The sequence below is a fragment of the Heteronotia binoei genome, chromosome 13 (genome assembly GCF_032191835.1).
Source record: "Heteronotia binoei isolate CCM8104 ecotype False Entrance Well chromosome 13, APGP_CSIRO_Hbin_v1, whole genome shotgun sequence".
Lineage (NCBI taxonomy): Eukaryota > Metazoa > Chordata > Lepidosauria > Squamata > Gekkonidae > Heteronotia > Heteronotia binoei.
The window spans coordinates 26,061,594-26,084,185 of record NC_083235.1 but is presented as its reverse complement, the minus strand read 5'-3'; the positions used below and the strand labels follow the sequence as shown (position 1 = coordinate 26,084,185).

Below are 22,592 nucleotides of genomic sequence, written 5' to 3'. Positions count from 1 at the left end.
AGTTTTCCTCAACGTTTCCTGCTCCTTTTTTTTCTCACAACCAGCTTTGGTCTCAGCCTAGACTCTAGCTATCCTTGCTGTGCTTAGGTGGGGGAAGGCAAGTGAGCCCATTACATGAGCATGCTGTGGATCACACGGTGAAGATGGCAGAACCACCAGGGCTGTTGCCACTTGCCCAGAAGTGGACAGGCCAGCTCTGCTGGGTAAAGGGTGCAGCTAAGTGAATGGTTATCCGGCACAGACTCACCTGCTTGGCAAATTCTTCTTGAAGCACCTTCGCTCCCTTTTCGGCTACTGCTGCATTTTTTTGCTTAACGAAGGGAAAAAAATACAGTGAGCAAAATTCCTAACATCTTTCACAGCTACGGTTGAGGACAGTAATGGTCTTTATTTGCCTAGCCTTCCTTTCCCCCCACTCCCCCCTGGGGTAAGGATAATTCTGGCTTTTTAGATGCCATCTGGAATGGTTACTGTACCTGTTTTATTGCAGGTTTTAAAATTTGTTTTAAATGTGTCTTTGATTGTATTCGACTGCAGTACATTGCCATAGAAGAGGCCTGCGGCACAGAGTGGTAAAGCTGCAGTACTGCAGTCCAAGCTCTGCTCACGACCTGAGTTTGATCCCGGCAGAAACTGGGTTCAGGTAGCCTGCTTGAGGCTGACTCCGCCTTCCATCCTTCTGAGATCAGTAAAATGAGTACCCAGCTTGCTGGGGGGAAAGCGTAGATGACTGGGGAAGGCAATGGCAAACCACCCCGTGAAAACGTCACGATGCGACATCACCCCAGAGTCGGAAACGACTGGTGCTTGCACAGGGGACTGCCTTTACCTTTTTAAAAGGTAAGGAAACTGAGCAGGATCAGCCCTGGCTAGTATTGGGATGGGAGACCGCCAAGGAATACCAGGGCTGTGACACAGAGGCAGAAAATGGCACACCCCCTCTGAATATCTCTTGCCTTGAAAACTCTGGGGCTACACTAAGTCAGCTATAATGCGATGGCACTTCCCTCCGCCACCAAAAGGAGGCTGGAGCTATTCATAGAAAGTCCCATGCTGCACAAGCCAGGGGCTCACCATATCTGCTGAATGCCTCCAGGAAGGTCACAGGCACAGCATAATGGAGATGGGAGGAGCAAGATAGTGACCACCAGTGTTCCCTCTAAGCTGAATTAGTGTGAGCTAGCTCACAGATTTTTAGCCTCCAGCTCACATTTTTGTCTTAGCTCAGGAAGAATAACCCCAGAGCACACAACTTTAATGACAGAAGCTCACAAAGTAGAATTTTTGCTCATAAGACTGCAGCTTAGAGGGAACATTGGTGACCACGTGCTCAAATAATCTCTGGCAGGCAAATCAGGGGCAGTAGAAATCTACAGTGCCACTGAATTTTAACCCTGCTCTCCCCCCAATGAACTCTATGTTCTCCCCTCCCCACTATCTTTGGATAGACTGAGAGAGGGGATTGGCCCATGGTCCTCTAGTGAGCACCACGGTAAGGGACAGACTTGAACCTTGCACCTCCAGCTCTAGGCCAGCCTCCACCCTGGTTCCAGAACAGAAGCAGGGGGTGCCTCCAAGTATGCGTATGGCTTCAAGACAGGCTGTGCTGTGCCTCCTTCATACAGTGGCCTGCTTTGTGGCTCGCCTAGTCAAAAGTATAGCCACATTACAAAAGGCAAAGAAAGGACCAGAATGTCAGAGAAGGATCTGAGGGACCCAGAATCAAATGCTGACTACCATGGAAGCTCACTGGGTTACCACAGGGCAATCACCCTCTCTCTGCCTAACCTACCTCACAGGGTTATTGTGAGGATAAAACGGAGGATGACAGAATGATGCTGTAATCCGTTTTGGGTCAACCACTGGGGAGAAAAGTGGAATATAAATAGGGTTTTTTGGTAGAAGAAGCCCAGCAGGAACTCATTTGCATATTAGGCCACACCCCCTGATGCCAAGCCAGCCGGAACTGTATTCCTGCTCACAAAACCCCCTGGGTATAAATATCTAAGTATGTTTCCTGCAGCATTCATTCAAGAGGCACCTAAGTGACTGTGGATTTGACATATCAAATAACAAATAGCAAGCCTTTATTGGCATAAAACACCCCAGAATATGGTCATTGCTGCCCTGTTAGTTAATATAATAGTGCCCTGTCTTTGGATATTAGATGTACCTCTGCTTTATTAACTATGATAACTGTTTTGGGGAGGAAAGAAATGAAAATGCAGGGCTTTTTTTGTAGCAGGAACTCCTTTGCATATTAGGCCACACACCCTGATGTAGCTAATCCTCCAAGACCTCTTCTTATAGGGCCTACTGCAAGCTCCAGGAGGATTGGCCTAATATCAGGGGGTGTGGCCTAATATGCAAAGGAGTTCCTGTTACAAAAAAAGCCATCAAGGGTCCCCAACATGGCACCCATGGGCACCCACTGACATTTTTTCTGGTGCTCACCAAGTGTTTATAGAAAGTGAGGCTTTTGCTCAGCAAGGCTTCTTTGCCTGTGCAGATTTTCAAAAATGTTGCTTTGGCAGCAGCTGCCACCCCAGCACAAGAATCTTCCCTGTGACTGAAGGTAAGCTGCGGTAGCCATTTTGTAGTTGGTTTAACCTCCTGCAGCAGCCATTTTGTGCCTGCGCGCACCACACTGTGTTAGAGTTCCAAAGGCGCCCATTCAGGTTCCAAAAGGTTGGGGAACCCCTGATCTGGACCCCGAGGGAAGACCCCCGTCCTCCTGAGCATACCCACAACGATCAGAAAGGTTTACAAGAAACAGCCAAGTTTTACCTTCGGCTTCAACAGGAAGTCTTCGAGCTGGGCAAAGATAAGAGGGGACAAGACCCACAAGGAACAGAACAAGGTATAGGAGAGAGAAAGCAGTTAGGTGCTACGGCAGAGGAGAGAATTTTGAAAGCAGCCTAGGCCCTAGACTACTATAAACCAAGACACACAAGACACACACCAAGGAGAAGGTTGGGTTGCCTGATAAGAGCTTGGCCTGTGGGAATCCACCCACAGGCCAGCAAACAGATCATAAGAACATAAGAGAAGCCATGTTAGATCAGGCCAATGGCCCATCCAGTCCAACACTCTGTGTCACATATATATACACACTGTGGCTAATAGCCACTGATGGACCTCTGCTCCATATTTTTATCTAACCCCCTCTTGAAGTTGGCTATGCTTGTAGCCGCCACCACTTCCTGTGGCAGTGAATTCCACATATTAATCACCCTTTGGGTGAAGAAGTACCTCCTTTTATCCGTTCTAACCCGACTGCTCAGCAATTTAATTGAATGCCCACGAGTTCTTGTATTGTGAGAAAGGGAGAAAAGTACTTCTTTCTCTACCTTCTCCATCCCATGCATAATCTTGTAAACCTCTATCATGTCACCCTGCAGTCGAAGTTTCTCCAAGCTAAAGAGCCCCAAGCGTTTTAACCTTTCTTCATAGGGAAAGTGTTCCAAACCTTTAATCATTCTAGTTGCCCTTTTCTGCACTTTTTCCAATGCTATAATATCCTTTTTGAGGTGTGGTGACCAGAATTGCACACAGTATTCCAAACGAGACCGCACCATCGATTTATACAGGGGCATTATGATACTGGCTGATTTCTTTTCAATTCCCTTCCTAATCATTCCCAGCATGGCGTTGGCCTTTTTTATTGCAAATGCACACTGTCTTGACATTTTCAGTGAGTTATCTATCATGACCCCAAGATCTCTCTCTTGGTCAGTCTCTGCCAGTTCACACCCCATCAACTTGTATTTGTAACTGGGATTCTTGGCTCCAATGTGCATTGCTTTGCACTTGGCCACAGTAAACCTCCTCTGCCACGTTGACGCCCACTCACCCAGCCTCAACAGATCCCTTTGGAGTTCCTCACAATCCTCTCTGGTTCTCACCACCCTGAACAATTTAGTGTCATCTGCAAACTTGGCCACTTCACTGCTTACTCTCAACTCCAAATCATTTATGAACAAGTTAAAGAGCATGGGTCCCAGTACTGAGCCCTGCGGCACTCCACTGCTTGCTGTCCTCGACTGCGAAGACTGCCCATTTATACTCACTCTCTGCTTCCTATTAATTAGCCAGTTTTTCATCCACAAGAGGACCTGTCCTTTTACTCCATGACTCTCAAGCTTACTAAGGAGCCTTTGATGAGGAACTTTATCAAAAGCTTTCTGGAAGTCAAGGTAAACAATATCTATCGGGTCTCCTTTGTCTACATGTTTGTTCACCCCCTCAAAGAAATGTAACAGGGTAGTGAGGCAAGATCTTCCCTCACAGAACCCATGCTGAGTCTTCCTCAATAACTCGTGTTCATCAATGTGCCTACTCATTCTGTCCTTGATAATGGTTTCTACCAACTTTCCCGGTATTGAAGTGAGACTGACTGGCCTGTAGTTTTCCGGATCTCCTCTGGAACCCTTTTTAAAGATGGGGGTGACATTTGCTACCTTCCAGTCCTCAGGAACAGAGGCAGATTTCAATGAAAGATTACATATTTTTGTCAGAAGATCCACAAGTTCGAGTTCTTTCAGAACTCAACAAGATGAGCAACAAGTTAGATATATTAACCTATGTTATATGTAATATATTAACCCACCTTGAGTCTCCATGAGGAAAGTGGCATATCAATAGAGCAAACCAACCAAACTAGGCATATATAGGGAGAATCGGAGGGAAAGCAGCCAAATGCCTTTAGTTACCCATCTAGTGGGGTTTGAACTTTTGCTTAACAGTCCTCTTCACTATGCAGAGCAGATCTTCCAGATACAGATTTTTGACTCTAACGGTCTCCTAAAACCGTTCCTGTTTCATACATGATTATGGAAGTACAAAATATTTCAGTAACTGGAGGGGGAAGGGAGAAAGATGAGCTTTTGGGAACAGCACAATGAGTACACGGCATAAAGCCTAACAGTTCTTCACCCGCTGAATAAGATTGAGAGGCCCAACACACCAGCTGAGCAGCACCTCCTTACCTGGCCGCCACCAAAGCGCTTCCGCAGGTTTTCTATCTGCTCGCTCTCTAGCTTCTGGAAGAGGGGTGTCACCTGATAAGACATTTTTTAAAAAGAGACACAGGAGTGATCTGTTGAGTACTTTGTCGAATCTCTAGTCCATGTCATATTTGACTGTGAAGCTTATAATGATCATCGAGAAGTACTTCCATTTTCCACGGCCATACCTTTTACCAGTAGCCAAACACTGCAACTCCTTAAGAATCTTTTTAGCGATAGGAACCCTGAGGTTACATACAAATTAGCAAAATTTGGCTGGCTTGCCACAAGAATAAGGAAAACTCTAATGATTCAGTCATGAAATGGCTAAACACCTTTTGGCTAAACATCTGTTGGCTGTAAATGCCATGTTTTGTTATATTTGTAGTTTTATAACAGTATTTTATGGACAATCAGTTTTAATTTTGTATGATTTTACTGCTTTAAATGCTGGCTTAGGCAGTGAATAAATAATTTATTTATTAAGGGAAGAAACAGAAAGGTCTAGACAGGGTTTTTAGTTTATCCTTGGTTTTAACACTAATTTTACATTTTCAGTGTCAGTGTCTTAAAGTCTGTATTCGTATTTTATATATATTTTAGGTGGTATCATATTTTAGTGTATAATTATTGTATATTTATATCACCTTTTATTGGTTATGAATTGGACTTTATGAATTGTTTGCTGGTCTATGACCGTTATAAATAAATAAAAAAAGACACAAGGAGTGATCTGTGGGGTACTTTGTCGAAGTGTTCTGTATGTACAGGGCTCAGAGAGTTCAATATGCTTATGCTTACCATGCAAGTGCAGGGCTCAGTGATGGGTATCCTAATAAATTCAGCTCACTCAGCCCATTTCTTGTTTCAAAAATTCTAGTCCTCTGAGTCACATGTAATTCTGGAACTGCCTGGGCAGTATCCTTTAAGAGGTGGGAAACCAGCAATGGAGAGTAGGTGGGTGACTGAAGGGGCAGAGAAGTCTATCTTCTGCTATCCCCATCTCCTGGACTACTAAGTCCTTGTCAACAAAGGAGCAAACTGTTTACACCAGGGGTGGCCATCATGTAGTATCAAAACTTGGAGGAGGCTTGGGAGTCACACGTAGCTCTTTCACACATATGTGTGGCTCTCGAAACCCCCACTGCCCCATCAGTCAGCTTGGAGAAGGCATTTCTCTTTAAATCATTTCTCCAAGCCAAGTCATTGGCAGCTTGGAGAGTGCATTTAAAGTTAAAGTTGCTTTCTTTCCACCTCTCTATCTCCCCAACTATTTGCTTGCCTGCCTTCCTTCCTGCTTTCAAACATCTGACTTTAATGTGGTTTTCAAACATCTGACATTTATTCTATGTAGCCCTTATGTTAAGCAAGGTTGGCCACCCTTGGTTTACACAAATCTGATTCAGCTGAGGACTTCACGAACTACTTGGCTAAAATGATGGTCTGTTGGGCACCAAGATTGTTGTCAGAAGGACTCCTGTCTATGGATCTTGCTCACATGTAAAGCCTGACTGATGACTCTGTTGGAAGACGGCATTCCTCCCTAACAAGGCAATTGACCTTGTAATCACTGGGCATTTTTATCGCTCATGGTTTGAGCAAGTTGAAATCTTTCTCTCTGTTTCTTTCCCCAGTTGTGGTCTGGCTTATAAACTGGATCCCATGGAGCTCAGCTGCAGATGGCGACTTCTTGCATTTCCCCCCTCCTGCTGCAGCACAAATGCCTTCTGAAAAGCTGCTCTTAGGGGCGGGGGGCATTCTGGGGTACAGTGGGAGGGAGGGGAGGTAAGAAAGTCACACTCTGAGCAAAAATCCTTCTGTCTCCAGAAATGCTCCACTGGATCCAAAGCATGATCTGCTGATCAGGAGTCAAGGCTAGCAAATAGAGGATCCTGTCTTGCAGCATGGAGCTTGGTCCCCCATTCTATGATTCTATGTTTCCCACTAGGGTTGCCAGGTCTGACCTGGCTCCTGGCAGGGGATGTCTCTCATGCGTGTGATTATGTCACCCAGAAGTGATGTCATTGAGCCAGGCACGTCACGCAGGAGGCGCTCTAGCAATCTGGTTTAAAAACTCTATAGTACCATAGAGTTTTACCCAAATTGCTAGAGCACCCTTGATGCAACATCACTTCTGAGTGACATCACCATGCTGGGCATGTTGGGCACAGGAATTCCCCCCACCGGTCAGCTGTGCTGGCAGGTTGGAGGCCCCAAAACTAGGGGAAAACTCACCCCCAGCAGGAGGCTGGGAACCCTAGTTTCCACAATGAGTTTTCTACATGTGGGGATATTTCTCTGTTCCCCATCACAGTAGTCCTCAACTTGCAACCTCAAATGAAATAACCAAGTAACAGTTATCTCCCAAAGACTTTGGAGCTTTTCAGTTTTGGCAGGGGGTGGGAGATGACTAAATGGCATGTGGAAAGTGAAGAACGTGACAAGAGATTTATAAAAATTGGGCATGGAGCAGGAAAAATGAGGAAGAAAAGGGGAGAACACTTTCTCTCCTGTCATGTAGAATCAGAACTTGGGGGAACACAGCGATGCTTCAGGACAGGGGAAAAACAATACGCCTTCACTCGATGAGTAATTAGCTTGTGGGACATTGCCATAGGATGTAATCTGCTCGTTCAGACATCTTTAAGAGAGCATTAAAGAGACTCATGGAGATTATTTCATTTATGCCCAACTTTTCTCCCAAATGGGAACCCAAACTGGAACACAAGACTCCCTTCTCCATTTTATCCTCACAAGAACTTGTGAGGTAGTGTCATGATCCTAGGCCTAGTGAGGACTACAGGCTCCAGGGAAGCCTGTATCCGAGTAGCTATGGGACCTACATTTCCCAGGATCCATTCTGTCCCTCTGATTGTGTGGGCAGCAGTATTGGAGGGAAAACTTGCCCAGATGGGTGGGACCTGGGCGGAAAGAATAAATAGGCCTGGCTAGAGAAGGAGGTTGTTCTCTCTGGGTTTGCTGAGCTGGAGACAGGCTGCAGCAGGAGGGTGCCCTCACCCAAGGATGGTGAGTCTCTTGGTATTAGAAAAAAGGAACATCTAGTTAGATGCAACAGGGCTTTTATTTCTTTGTACCAATCTTTACTGTTGTTATTTCCATATTCACTGTTGCTAAAAAGTTTTTACAACCCACTTGTTTCTTCTTGAGCACTTATAATAAACCTGTTGTTGTTACACTGCCTGGGTCCTCACGTCTCTTCAGTCACGGATAGAAGGTGTTTAGTTAATAAGGAAGACAGGGGTGGTTGGGTGGGTGCTTTGGGCCCTCCCAAACAGACCCTTAACAGAGTGGTGGCAGCCGGTAGAGGCCCTTCCTGATCCCCTGCTGGTGTGACAGGTAGGTTAAGCTGGGAATACATGACTGGCCCAAGGTCACCCAGCGAGCTTCCATGGCAAAGTGGGGATTTCCAAATCCTAGTCCAGCACTGTAACCAGTACTACACCACACTGGATAGGGCCAAAGGCATGGAAACCTCTATGTTCAATGGCAGTAACCTTTTGAGTACCATAAGAACATAAAAGAAGCCATGTTGGATCAGGCCAATGGCCCATCCAGTCCAACACTCTGTCACAGTGGCCAAAAAAACAGGTGCCACCAGCACCAAGCATACGGAGCATCACTGCCCCAGACAGAGAGTTCCATCTATATCCTGTAGCCAGGGCTCGCTTTATTTATTTTTTTTGGAGCAGGAATGCACAGGAATGCACTTCCGGCTGGCCTGGTGTCAGGGTGTGTGGCCTAATATGCAAATGAATTCCTGCTGGGCTTTTTCTGCAAAACAACCCAGTGTGAAACAATGGTGATGTCAGGGGGTATGGCCTAATATGCAAAATGAGTTCTGCAAAAAAAGCCCTGCCTATGGCTAATAGCTACTGTTGGACCTTTGCTCCATATGTTTATCCAATCCCCTCTTGAAGCCATCTATGCTACTAGCTGCATCACCTCCTGTGGCAGTGAATTCCATGTGTTAATCACTCTTTGGGTGAAGAGTTACCAGTTGTTGGTGGGCAACAACAAAGTTCTTGTTCTCCATAGTCTAATCAAAGACCTCCCAGAAGCACATGTTTGGCCACTGTGTGAAAGAGGACACTAAAAGATGAAGCAATGGTTTGATCCTGCAAGGCTGCCCTTTATGTCCTCATGCTGCTTGCAAGAGTTAGGCCTTTGCTTCAGCCTTCAAGCCTCTGCCCCGTAGCACCTACCGTGCCAATCTGGTGCCCAGCTGGCAAGGTGCAGACGAAGTCATTGGTCACAACGTTGTGATCAGCAGGAATGCACAACTGCCCTTGGATTGCAGCGCTCACACTGGGCATGTATGGCTGAACCATGACTGACAGCAGGGCGGCGATGTTGACGGCCACACCTATCACAGTGCCTGCCCGCTTCCTGGGAAGGTAAAAGAATCCTGGTCAGCTACAGGACAGTGAGAGGAAAGAACCCTGCTGCTTGTTAACAAGAGCATCTCCAAAGGCAGCACAGTCCTGCAGCTCAGCCCCTGAAGCCTCTGCCAGTGTGTTTGATCATGAAACAATAAAACTGCACATCATTTTGCAGGCTCCTCCTGGCCTCTGGTTCTCCAGGACTCTAGTTTCAAGTTAAATGTCTTCTCTCTGGCTCAGCTTGTCTCAGGCCTTCCTAGCCTAAAATGTACAGAAGGGCATAGGAAAGGGAGATGCTGGACTTTGGGAAAGACATGGGAATGGTTTTTCAAACTGAAGGATCTAATTGGGAAGTGGAGGGACCACAGCTCGGATGGTAGAGCATCTCCTTTGCACACAGGACGTCCCAAGTTCAATCCCCAACAACTGCAGTTCTAAGGATCAAATACCAGATGATGAGAAAGACCTCAGCCTGAGACCCAGGAGAGCTGCTGCCTATCCAGGGGTGTCAAACACATTTGTTATGAGGGCTGGATCTGACATAAATGAATCCTTGTCAGGCTGGGCCACGTGCATCATAAAATGTAACACCAGGTAGTGGGGATATAAACTTTATAAAGGACATAGACAAACACAAAGATTTTTTTTTTAAATAAAACATGTTTAAAACATTAGCACTCGTTGGTCCTAAATGTGCTTTTTTGAATCTCTCTTGTGGGATTGAGGGAACTAGACAAAGGAAGCTCTGGCTCCTTCCTTCCTTCCCCCAGGGGACCAGGAGGGGGAGAAGGTTCAGCCAATAGAAGGAATAGAGCTTGACTCAATAGCTCTGCTGTGTGATTGAGAGAGCCTGGAAAAAGCAAGCTCTCCCTCCCCCCTTCCTCCCCAAGGGAGGAGCCTCAGTCAATGGAGAACACAGAGGTTTTGCTGTGTAGTTCCTGTACAACTGAGCAAGCCTGGCAAAGCAAGCTATGATACAGAAGGAAGCAAGAGATGGGGAGAAGGAAGCAGATGACAGCCAGTTGGTCGGGGGCCTGATTCAGCCTCTGGGCAGCATGTCTGACACCCCTGGAGTAGACAATACTGACCCTGATGGATTGATAGTCTGATTCAGTATAAGGCAGCTTCGTGTGTTCAAAAGAGGCTTAGTTCAACTCAATATGAACCAATGCAATATAATGCGTTTTTCTCAGGCACCACCTCACCTGTCTGCATCATTGCCCTTGATGCATTTCCAAGGTTCGTTGACCTGGAGATACTGGTTGCCATGGCGAGAGATGCTCAGGATGCTGCGCAGGGCATCACGGATCCTGCCGGATGGGAAGGGGAAAAGTGGTAAGAAGCCAACAGAGATAAAATGAAGTCCATCTCTATACTATGCATGCAGAAGGGTCATGCGCTGCAGGCTTCTAAATAACCCTTCCTCTGATCCATCCATGGTGAACCCACCATTAACTAGATTTAGACAGGAAAACCGGCCAGGCTGAGTTTTTCTCAGACAACAGGGTAGGCAGACTAGAAAGGTTCTATGGAGTACTGAGACATACCCAGCCCTCTATGTATCTCTTTATTTTTATTTTACTTTATTTATACCTCCTTCCACCTTTCTCCCTGAGAGGCGTGGCGGCAGAACTTCCAGTTGGCCGCACTCTCCTCTCTCTCCTGATACTCGCTTTGGATAATATACAATTGCACTGAAACTAAGGCATAACTTTGCATGCACTGATCAAGGTCTGTGATGGGAAGAACTAAAGGGAAAAAAGGTGGTTAGAAATCCCCCAAACAGAAAACCAACAAGGTCAGCGTCTGAATCAGAAGACAAGTTGTAGTAGTTCTCCTTAGAGAAAATGGCGCTGGGAGGAACGAGTCCAGATAAAAGTTTTCAAACAATGATAATGAACGTTCTTAAGGAAATGAAAAATGAGTTTAGCCACCTTTCTCCCCAATACAGACCCAAGGCAGCTGACACAATGCTCCCTTCCTCTGGTTTGTCCTCACAACAACCTCCCTATGAGGCAGGTGAGAACTGAGCATATGTCATGGGCTTAAGGTCATCCAGGAAGTTTCCATGGCAGAGCAGGGGATTTGAACCTGGCTTTTTCATAGCTTAATCTTTATCATAAGCTCTGGCACAATTGCCCTTTCCTCCTCTAAATGCTGGATAGGGATATGATTTGCTGTTCTTAACAGAGCTTCCCCCCACCCCCCACAAACACTGAATATAACAGGGTTAAAGATTATTAGGGTTTGTAGAACCCTAATGTTGATGTTACCAGCTGTGAAAACCTGAAATCTTTGATAAGGGTTAAAGATTGCTTGGAAGAAAGAGAACATCACATGTTGCATTCGTGTAATGGTGACTGGGGAGGGGGGTATGTTTGCATAGCTCAACTGATCTTTACTGCTCAGCATCTCCTGCCCCCGGGGTGGCCACACATGCTGAGAGTTCTCTTGCCTTTGAGCGGAAGCTCTGTCAAGTTGCACCAGACACAGGGTGACCACGGTGGGTTTTCAAGGCAAGCCATTAATGGCGATGATTTGCCATTGCCAGCCTCTGCAGAGAAACCCTGGACTTCTTTGGTGGTCTCCCATCCAAGTACTAACCAGGGCTGACACTGCTTAGCTTCTGAGATCACACTAGCTGGGCCATCCAAGTCAGGGGTGTTCCCTCTAGTACATCATATAGCTACTGCTTGTGCTTGGACAGCACCCTCTACTACACAGGTGGCCAACCTTGCTTAATGTAAGAGCCACACAGAATAAACATCAGATTCCTGAGGGAGGGAAGGAAGGAAGGTAGATGGAGAGGTGAAAAGAAAGTAACTTTAACTTTAAATGCCTTCTCCAAGCCAGCTGATGGGCGGTGGGGGCTCCGAGAGCCACACAATGTGCGTGAAAGAGCCACATGTTGCCAGTTTGGCCACCCCTGCTCTAGAATCTATTTATTTCATTTATTTATACCCCACTTTTTTCCATTATGGGGACCAGAAAGCAGCTTACAACTTTCTTCCAGTTCTGGCTAAACCAGAGGTGGCACAAAGCATTAGAAATTGCCATGCGCTGATAGCCCTGAAGACGTACCGAACCTTCTCCAACAACTGATTGTACTGCCGCAGTTCCAGAGTGATGTGAGCCAGCAAACGCTTGTCGTCCTGGTTCAGCTCCATGTCAGGAACACGTCCTCCGAAGAACTTGCACACAAACGACCCAGCTCTAAGAGAGGGGAAAAGACAAGATGAGCAACATGCATGAAGAATTAACCCATTTTACAATCCTGCTGAACTCAAAAAACATTTCGGTATAGCAATCTTATTCACAAAAGGCCTGTCTGATATGTCCCATTGTATTTCTGACAATCAAAGTAGCACAGATTCCAAACCAGCCCACCGGTGTAATCCCTGCACTGTTTTAATGCAATAACTTCTGGGGAAAAGTTGGCTGTGTGGCAGGATCTTTACTTTTGACTCATAACGGATGCAATGCCCAAGTCATAATGATGGATTGGAAGTCTCTCTCGGCTTGGCTTCGCGAACGAAGATTTAAGAAGGGTGCAATAGTCCACGTCTGCTGCAGGCTCGCTGGTGGCTGACAAGACCAATGCGGGACAGGCAGGTCCGGCCACAGTGGCTGCAGGGAAAAGTCTGATTTAGGGTTGGTGCTGTAACAGTGCGATTCTTCCTCAATCTCCTTTTGTCCTCAAGACCAGCTATGCGTGCGTTCTCAAAGGAAGAGACAGCCTGGTGGATGGTGTGCCTCCATGCTTTGCGATCTGAGGCTAGGTCAGACCACTGGTGATGGTTGATGCGACAGGTGCCAAGGGAAGTACTGCAAATGGAAAGGTGCTTGCAGAAAGGGACTTTATCTCCCTGCTCTTGCTGTGCCTGCTGATACCTTGCCCCACAAACTTTTCCTTGGGGAGGGATGGTGGCACAGCGGTAGAGCATCTGCTTGGTAAGCAAAAGGTCCCAGGTTCAATCCCCGGCATCTCCAACTAAAAAGGGTCCAGGCAAGTAGGCACAAAAAATCTCAGCTTCAGACCCTGGAGAGTCACTGCCAGTCTGAGCAGACAATACTGACTTTGATGGACCGAGGGTCTGATTCAGTATAAGGCAGCTTCGTATGTTCATATGTCCTGGGGCTCAGGGACCCTCATGAACAGAATGAGAAGTGAGTGGGAATCTGCAGAGTGAGTGTGTGTGCAAGTCCACAAACTGCCTTCCTTTCTTTGTCAAACAGAAGCCCCATTCCACTGGCATAAATGCCATTATACCTGCAAAAAAGAACATTTGGAGCCAACCCATGGTGAAAATTGCCAAAGCTGAACGGCAAGACTGCCGTTTGCATACATGATCAGTGCGACACAGAAATCCAGCCGCATGGAAGCAATTTTTGAGAAGTTGATATTGTGTGGGTCTTGGTTGTGGTCTACACTGTATTCAGAAAGGGCTTTTTCCCGAACACTCACGAAAAGCTCTTAGCTGAAGGACACAAAAATTCTTGCTTTGTTTACTAAATCTGTCTGCAACAAACACAGATCGATTTCGCACTAACTTGCTCCGCGGCAGGCGTCCCGTTTTCTCCAGAGCAAGCTTAGCAATTTTGCACAAGCTGCTGCGTGCCGCCATTTGTTGTCGTGGCAACCCCCGATTTGATGTGCAGCAATGTAAACCTGTTTTTTCACGTCTACGTTGCCTCATGTCAAATCAGGGGTTGCAGTGACGAAAAATGGCGGCGCAGAGCAGCTTGTGCAAATCGCTAAGCTTGCTCTGGAGAAAAAGGGAAGCCTGCCGCGGACAAAGGTTAGTGCGAAATCAGTCACAGAGTTACAACCTGTGAACAGCCAGCAGTAGGCACTTATGGGGGCAGATCTTTTCCCCCTTCCCTTAGCACCACCACATGAAGGCCAAGAAGGCAATGCTAAGAATTGTGCTTTGACAAGAAGTTATACAACATACACAGCTGCAGTGAGGAGGAGGAAGTGGGCAACAGGACCTCTCCACCTATTACATCAGCTGTCATGAGCCCTGACGAGGAGGAGCTGGAAGGGTTAACAGACCTGGAAGAGTTGCCAGCCAGTTCCTCAGCTGAACAAAAAGCAGCTGGCCCATCAATCACTCTCCAGGCACCAGTGTCAGCTATTGACGATCAATCTCCTCCAAGCTCTCCTCCTCCCATCTCAAGAGTTCAAAGCAGGCTCCGGAAAGAACTTTCAGAGCAAAGACATGAAGCACGCCAATGCTTCAGATCTCTCAGCCCTGAGTTCTAGCAGAGTCACTGCCACCCAGGGAGCAGGCTGATTGAGACTCCGATATAGCTCCCACCCAGGACCTAGTAACCTTGTGGAAGCAACAAGTCTATTCTCTGGCTTGCATCCAGGCTCCTTCCTGATCCTGACCTGCTTGATTTTCTTGGCACCCTGACCTTTTGGCTTTTGGACATTGACTTCTGATTCCAGTTTGTGATTCTGCTTTGGTGACTTGGCTCCTGCTTGACTTCCTGGACTTTGACCTTGGACTGGCTTTGGACTCCTGCCTGCCTGCACCCTGAGAACGTGACATCAGCAATGATCTGGCTTGCTTTCCCCTCCTTACTGCAATCAACTGCATAGGGTAGCTTTTTGTCCATGTCAATCCCCCAACCCCTCCAAAGCTGCCTTTCTGGAGCTCACATGAGGCTGCTGGAAGAAGAGAAAGACAGGTAAAACCTGCTCCTACCAGTACCCTGCAAGGTCCAACTCACTGCTTCAAAGAGTTTGCAAAAGCCATTTGTCCCACTCGTGTCAACTCTTTCCCCAAAGCCATTGTGCAAATTAACCAGAGAGATACTGAAAATGGAAGAAAGTCCCATATATTAATGGTTACTTCCGCTGAGGAACTGCTGCTGTCTCAAAACACACACACACAGCGAGTGGGGAATATTCAAGATATAAACTGACAATTTTCACTATGAAATAATGGACTCCATTTATTACTTTTTGAAACTTTAAATAGAGAATGCATAAGAAAAAAAAAGGAAAAGCTTTGGAACAGAAAACTGAAGATGTTTGTTTGTTTGTAGTGTGTGATTTAGAAGACTATTATATATTAATCAAAAACAAATCCACCAGAAAAGTCACCTGGTGGGCTGGGTGAACAGGCTGCCCAGGTTTCTATAAAAGAGCCCTGTTTGTTTCCCCGTTTCTTCAAAAAAACAACTTGCTGTCAAGTTGCTGTACTCTTCTCTTATTATGGACTGAAAAGCCTGCACACGCTCACTTTGTCTTTCTCACAGACCATTACCTGTTGACAAAATTGCCCAAGTTGTTGAGCAGCTCCGAATTGTTTTTCAGCATGAGATCGTTCCAAGAGAAGGCGCTGTCCTGGCTCTCTGGCCGAACAAAGAGAAGATAGAAGCGCCAGATGTCTGCGGGGATGCCTGTGTCCTTGGCCATGTCCCCAAAGACCCCGACTCCACGACTCTTGGAGAATTTGCCGTCCTCGTAATTCAAATATTCTGTGAGGAGAATAGCAGGTTGGAAGAGATCTGAGAGGGTCTTTCTATTTCACCTCCACAGCCTCATCAAGGCTCCTTCATTGCTAAAAATATTACCTGAACCCACTGACATTTTGTATAGCTTTATTTTGTATAGCTTTACAGGAAGCACCCAGCTAGAGCTGCCAGCTCTGGATTGGGAAATATCTGGAGATTTGGGAGGGTGGAGCCTGGGGAGGGTGGGTTTTGGGGAGGGGAGGGACCTCAGTCGGGTACAATGCTATAGCATCCACCCTCCAAAGCAGCCTTTTTCTTCAGGGGAACTGATCATGGTCATCTGGAGATCAACTGTTAACAGCAGATCTGGAGGCCAAACCTTATGAGGAAAGGCTGAGGGACTTGGGAATGTTCAGGGGGTTGGGGGACAAGATTGCTCTCTTTAAGTATTTGAAGGGCTGTCACTCAGAGGACAGCAGAGAGCTCTTCCTGTTGGCAGCAGAGGAGAGGGCTCTCAATATGGGTTTAAATTAAGGGTGGGAAGGAACCAGCTGGGTATTAGGAAAAACCTTTTTTACAGTAAAAGTTGTTCAACAGTCAAATCAGCTACAGAAGGAGGTTGTTGGCTCCCCCTCATTGGCAGTCTTTAAGCAGTGACGAGACAAACACTTGTCAGGAATGCTCTATTCTGATCCTAAATTGAGCAGGGATTGGACTAGATGGCCTGTATGGCCCTTTCCAACTCTGTGATTCTGTGATCTCCAAGGGCCACTTGGACTGTGGCAATCCTATGCCCACCTGACTTGCAGCTTGGTTTCAGCCCACTAGATTTTGGGCAAGAAACAAATGGCAGAGACAGGGGGGGATCAAGGTCGCTTCCCATGGCTGTACCTGTTGCAATGAGGTGGCTGACCAAGGTATAGTTTTCCTCTGTACCGAGCAATGAACAAGGGAACACGACACTGTGGAAAGGGACGTTGTCCTTTGCCATGAAGTTGTAAAGATCAACCTGCAGAGAAATACAGAATGGCTTGAGCTATGCAAAGACATGCTTCTTCCTTGCAACCAGAGGTACAGCGTCCATGCCACCATCACAACTACTAGCGGGCTGACTTGCCCCCGCCATACCAAAGGCACCCCCTCAGTCTGCCTGAGCCCCATGCAACGTGGGGCTGGTGGGCTCTGTCTCTTTCTTTCTGGGAGGCAGGGCCCTTTTTCTGCCCGCTGCTTCTGCCTGTGGTGCCCCAAATGGTGGCCTATTTTAAAACCAATTGTTGTGATTACCAGGGCTTTTATTGAGCAGAAACGCAGTTCCGGCTGGCTTGGTGTCAGGGGTATGGTCTAATATTCAAATGAGTCCCTGCTGGGCTTCTCCTACAAAACAAGCCCTATGTGAAACAATGGTGACATCAGGGGGAGTGGCCTAATATGCAAATGAGCTCCTGCTGGGCTTTTTCTATTAAAAAAGCCCTGCCTAAAAGAATGTTTGAAGGAACTTTCCAGCTCTGTGAGATTTACTGAAGCCCTGTACAGAGTTATTTTAGACACTGAGTGGAGTCAGGGCTTTTTTTGAGGAGGAACGCTGTTTCGACTGGCTTGGCATCAGGAGGCGTGGCCTAATATGCAAATAAGTTCCTGCTGGGCTTTTCCTCCAAAAATAGCTCTGTGTGAAGCAATGGTGATATTTATTTATGAATTTCATTTATTTTTTTATTTTATTTCCATTTGTATCCTGCCCTCCCCGTGAACAGGCTCAGGGCGGCTAACAGCAAATTAACACCATAAAATACAATAACCAATTATAAAACAGTATTAAAATAAAACATTAAAGAATTATTAAAACCATAATATATAAAATTATGCAAATGAGCTCCTGCTGGGCTTTTTCTACAAAAAAAAAAGCCCTGGTAATTACAATTTAAAAACTATTCTTCATAATAAATCCATGATGGAAGTGCCTCTGAGAATGGTCTGAAGCAGGAGGGCAGTCTGTGGTCTGATTCCTCAAGGATGCCATGAGCATCAATCAGGAGCGAAGGCACCAGTTAGAAAAGGAAGGCTTGCCAGGATTCCCCAAACAGGAAGCTATTAGACAACTTCCACATAAAGTTACTATTTTACAAGGGCTCTCTTAGCCTCTTCTTCCGCACGTGCCCAAGATTAACAAGCTTCTCACCTGATTGGGATTCTTCCACCACTTCTCCCATTGGTCGGTGTAGTTGGCTGTGATGGACAGATAGCCAATGGGAGCATCAAACCAGACGTAGAATACCTATGGAGAGAAAGAGGAAGTTGCATAGCTGCAGACAGGAAGCCGGTTGCACAAATCGGAGGGGCCACACCATCTGTTACACAAACACATCCACTATGTATCTCCTGCTCAACGTCTGGCCTAAAACAAAATTGGGTGGCACCTCCCCCGTGCAAAGTCACAATCCTTATTCTAAGAAGGCAAGGCTTGTGGTTGGTTTCTAAAGCAGGACTGTCCATGACTTGAGGCCAGCTAGAAGCCTCCCTAAACACCAAGAGTCTGCTTGTAACTCTTCAAGGGTGAAATCAAAGCATTATGTACAAGGACACGCAGATTATATACTCCTCCTTTGCATTTCTGTGATCACCTCTGGAATCACATCACAGGTTTCCAGGACGGACTCTAAGGTTGTGGTTTAAGCCTTGACTGCAAGCCTGGGCAAGCAAAACTCATCCGACTGAGCCAGTCCAACAACTTAACTACTACGTCGCTCTGACCAATGTTCCCTCTAAGCTGCAGAGTCTTGTGAGCAAAAATTCTACTTTGTGAGCTACTGAAAGTTGTGAGCTACTGCATCAATTATTGAGCTCTGGGGTCATCCTTCCTGAGCTAAGACAAAAACATGTAAGCTGGAGGCTAAAATTTGTGAGCTAGTTTACGCTAACTCAGCTTAGAGGGAACACTGGCTCTGACATATTGTAACCCTCTGAGACTGTCTAAAGCAAGAGTCCCCAACCTTTTCATGTGTGTGGGCAACTCTGGAATTTTGACACAGCATGATTTGCATAGTCATTAAATGCCTGCTGCCGCTTCCCTTCAGTCACCCAGTGAAGATCCTTGTGCAGTGGTGGCAGCTGCCGCCAAAGCAAAGATCCCCCCCAATCTGAACAGCCCATCCAATCTCCAGTGGCCAATCAGAAGCCTTGCTGGGCAAAAGCCCCACCCACTTCATAAAAAAAACTTTGCAGGTGCCAGGATAAGTGTTGGCACTCATGAACATCGTGTTTGGGACCGCTGGTCTAAAAGGACAGCATGTGGCCCAGTATGTCAGGGAGGGACGGTGGCTCAGTGGTAGAGCATCTGCTTGGTAGAGCATCTACCAGGTTCAATCCCCGGCATTTCCAACTAAAAGAGTCCAGGCAAATAGGCCTGAAAAACCTTAGCTTGAGACCCTGGAGAGCCACTGCCAGTTTGAGTAGACAATAGTGACTTTGATGGACCGAAGGTCTGATTCAGTATAAGGCAGCTTCATATGTTCATATGTCCAGGAATGCACACTTTATGACAAAACATTACTCATAACACCTGAGTAGGAGAATGGGATGCAATGGAAAGAGGAATTTGTTAGCAAGAGTCGTAGTAGAATCCTTCCCACTCATTCCCTTCTGCATATGCTGCCCCTCGGTTATTTTCAATTATCTCAGCTCCCCCTCCCAACTCACCTTGTCACGGAACCCATCCAGCGGGACTGGCGTGCCCCACTTCAGGTCACGTGTGATACAACGCGGCTTGAGGCCATCACGGATCCAGGCGCGGCTGATGAACCTGGCATTGGGGGTCCAGTCCCCAGTGGACTGGGACAAAGCCAGCCACTTCTCCAGGCGGTCTTCGAGCTGGGGGACAGGGAGACCAAAGGGTGAATGAGGTACCAAGTGGCAGGGGTACAGAGCTGGTGATCGGTCTCATTCACACCACACAGACTCACCCTGGGCAGGTCCAGGAAGAGGTGCCGGGAGGGCTTCACCACCGGAGTCCTCTGACAGACTTTGCACAGGGGTTTCTGATGGAAGGGGACAGAGAAGGAAAGATCATGGTGCATGCACAGCTCAAACACTGAGAAACATACACGAAGCACTTCAGAATGTGTGGTGTTGTGGCTAGAGAGACTTTGGGTGTGGTCACACTACACTAAATGATGCATTTTGCCACTAGATTTTTACTGCATAAGAATAGCAAAAATCTAGTTGTGAAACACATTATTCAGCGTAGTGTGAACACACCCTAGGATCTGGGAGAGCCAGGTTCAAATCCTCACTCTGCCATGGAAGCTCACTGGGTGAGACTCTGGGCTGGCCATACGCTCTCAGCCCTATCCTACCTCGCAGGGTTGTGGTGAAGATAAGCAGGAGGAGAGGAGAACACTCTGGGTCCCCACTGTGGGGAGAAAGGTGGGAGTACAAACGATATAAATGGTGTACACAATTCAAGTATTGCACCAATTCTGAGTAATGTTAGCATAAAAGAGGGGAGGGGAGAACAATGTTGTAAGTGGCTTTGGGTCCTCATTGAGGAGAAAAGCAACGTAAGCTGGGTGTTACAGGTGGCAGGGTGAGCTAACACATGCACGTGTCAAGCGCCCTCCAATCACAGCCGGCTTATGGCAGCCCTGTCAGGTTTTTAAGGGAAGAGACATTCAGAAATTGCTTTGCCATTGCCTGCCTCTGTGTAGCAACTCCAGACTTTCTTGTGGTCTCCCATCCAAGTACTAACCAGGGCCGACCCTGCTTAATCTCTGAGCTCTGATGAGACAGGATAGCCAGGGCCACATAGGTATTTGCAGTTGGTAAGATAGCAGCCCCAACACAGATGGCCCAAGTAAGCCCTATCCCATCAGATCTCAGAAGCTAAGCAGGGTCAGGCCTGGTTAGTGCTTGGATGAGAGACCACCAGGGAGGTTCAGGCTTTTGCTACACAGGCAGTTGATGCCGAAGCCCTAAATACTTCTTGCCCTGAAAACTCCACAGGGCCACCATCTTCCATCACCAAGAGGGGGGAGATCTAATGCAATATGTTTTGGTAACATTCTGGGGCTCACTGCTATTCTGGAGGACATAACGAATGCAAGATTAAAACAGGAGCCCAGCAGCATCTTAAAGCCTAACAAATTTAGTACGCTCAAAAGATGGGAAAACATACTAGAGACACGAGTTTCCACAGCTGCAAAGACAGTAGTACCTTCAGTTCAGTGGCATTGATTAATTTCCCACATTTGTCACACTGGTCCCCGCGGGCTTCCTCGTAGTTGCAGAACGGGCAGACGCCTTCCACGAAGCGGTCAGCCAGGAACCGGTCACAGTGCTCACACTTGAGCTGGTCCACCGTCTCTGTCAGCAGGTAGTTGTGCTCCAGCAGCCGATGGAAGATGTCCTGGGCTATCCTAAGACAGGAGAAGCAGAGAGATGCTCGGTCTCCACAGTCTCACAGCCCTTCCTCCTCACAAGCCCTCACGACAAAGAGAACTTGGCAGACTGTCAGCGAATGCTGTGCTGGAAGGAGATCGTGGCTTGCTTTGCACTGCACTGCCAAGGAATCCTGGCTCTCCAATATGTCCTTTTCATACAGCTGCAGTATGAGTAACATTTGAGGTTTAAAGCAGGCTGTGTCTCCAGAACAAGAAGCCAGAGTTCTCCTACATCACAACCAAAGTTCCCTCTAAGCTGCAGAGCCTCGTGAGCAAAAATTCTACTTTGTGAGCTACTGGCATTAAAGTTGTGAGCGGATGCATAAATTAGTTTGCTCTGCAGCCATTTTTCCTGAGCTAAGACAAAAATGTGTGAGCTGGATGCTAAAAATCTGTGAGCTAGCTCACACTAACTCAGCTTAGAGGGAACACTGATCACAACCACATGCAGACATGGGTCCAGCAGCCACACCAGTGACAACATCAGCTCAGAGTGCTGATTCCAAGGCTCGACTGTCTTTTTTGTGTGTGTGAGTATTTGTGTATCCGTGTGCATCTGGTGACCCCCTAGTGAGGCTGGGAGGCAAGGATGTTCAGAGAGGTGGCTTGCTGCCAGCCTCTGCATCTTGACCCTGGTATTCCTTGGAGGTCTCCCATCCATGGTCAGCCCTGCTTAGCTTCTGAAATCTGACAAGATCAGTCTTGCCTGGGTTATCTAGGTTAGGACTGACAGCTCAGCTGTCAATGGTGTTCTAAACTGTTCAGCCTTGTACTGCATGGCTTGGCTCACTTACTGGAGCCATCTGCAGGTGCCACTTTCTCCCACCTCAACCCCAATGGCATGTTGCAGCCTGGACAGCACAGGAGGACCTGATGTGGGTTGATGGGTGGGCACGGGCCTTGCCTCATAAAAGGGGTCAGAACGAGACACCTGGGCAATTTTCTCCCATAATACAAAAACAGATAGAAATTGAATTCAGTAGCACCTCAGAGACCAGCAAGATTTTCTGGGGTATGAGCTTTCCAAGATCTACAGCTGGGCACAAATCATACTGGCTTGGTTGCATGCTGTTCACCCTTGTACTGTACAGCTTGGCTCACTTACTGGAGGCACCCGAAAGGCACCAGTTTCTCCCACTTCAACCTGAATGGCACACTGCAGTCTGGACAGCGCAGGCAGACCTGATGTGGACCAATGGGTGGGCAATGGCCCTTACCTCATAGAAGTTATGGAGCTTTAACTCTGAAAGCCACCACGGTGTAGTGTTTTAAGAACAACGGACTCT

At 47.1% G+C, this 22,592-nt stretch overlaps 1 protein-coding gene across 4 annotated transcripts in view; it reads right to left on the bottom strand.

Moving 5' to 3' along the window:
* Positions 1 to 22,592, bottom strand: part of MARS1 (methionyl-tRNA synthetase 1) — a 43,405-nt gene that overhangs the window by 743 nt on the left and 20,070 nt on the right. Inside the window, exons 10-21 of one of the 4 annotated variants that reach the window (XM_060253315.1) lie at positions 21,081 to 21,282; positions 19,831 to 19,905; positions 19,568 to 19,738; positions 18,051 to 18,146; positions 16,766 to 16,883; positions 15,685 to 15,898; positions 12,488 to 12,619; positions 10,612 to 10,716; positions 9,230 to 9,413; positions 4,989 to 5,060; positions 2,788 to 2,814; positions 248 to 310 (exon numbers count right to left, since the gene is read on the bottom strand). In XM_060253315.1, coding sequence (XP_060109298.1) covers positions 248 to 310; positions 2,788 to 2,814; positions 4,989 to 5,060; positions 9,230 to 9,413; positions 10,612 to 10,716; positions 12,488 to 12,619; positions 15,685 to 15,898; positions 16,766 to 16,883; positions 18,051 to 18,146; positions 19,568 to 19,738; positions 19,831 to 19,905; positions 21,081 to 21,282 — 1,459 coding nt within the window. The remainder of the gene's footprint in view (positions 1 to 247; positions 311 to 2,787; positions 2,815 to 4,988; positions 5,061 to 9,229; positions 9,414 to 10,611; positions 10,717 to 12,487; positions 12,620 to 15,684; positions 15,899 to 16,765; positions 16,884 to 18,050; positions 18,147 to 19,567; positions 19,739 to 19,830; positions 19,906 to 21,080; positions 21,283 to 22,592) is intronic. The other 3 variants (XM_060253316.1, XM_060253317.1, XM_060253318.1) reach the window with 3 other exon arrangements.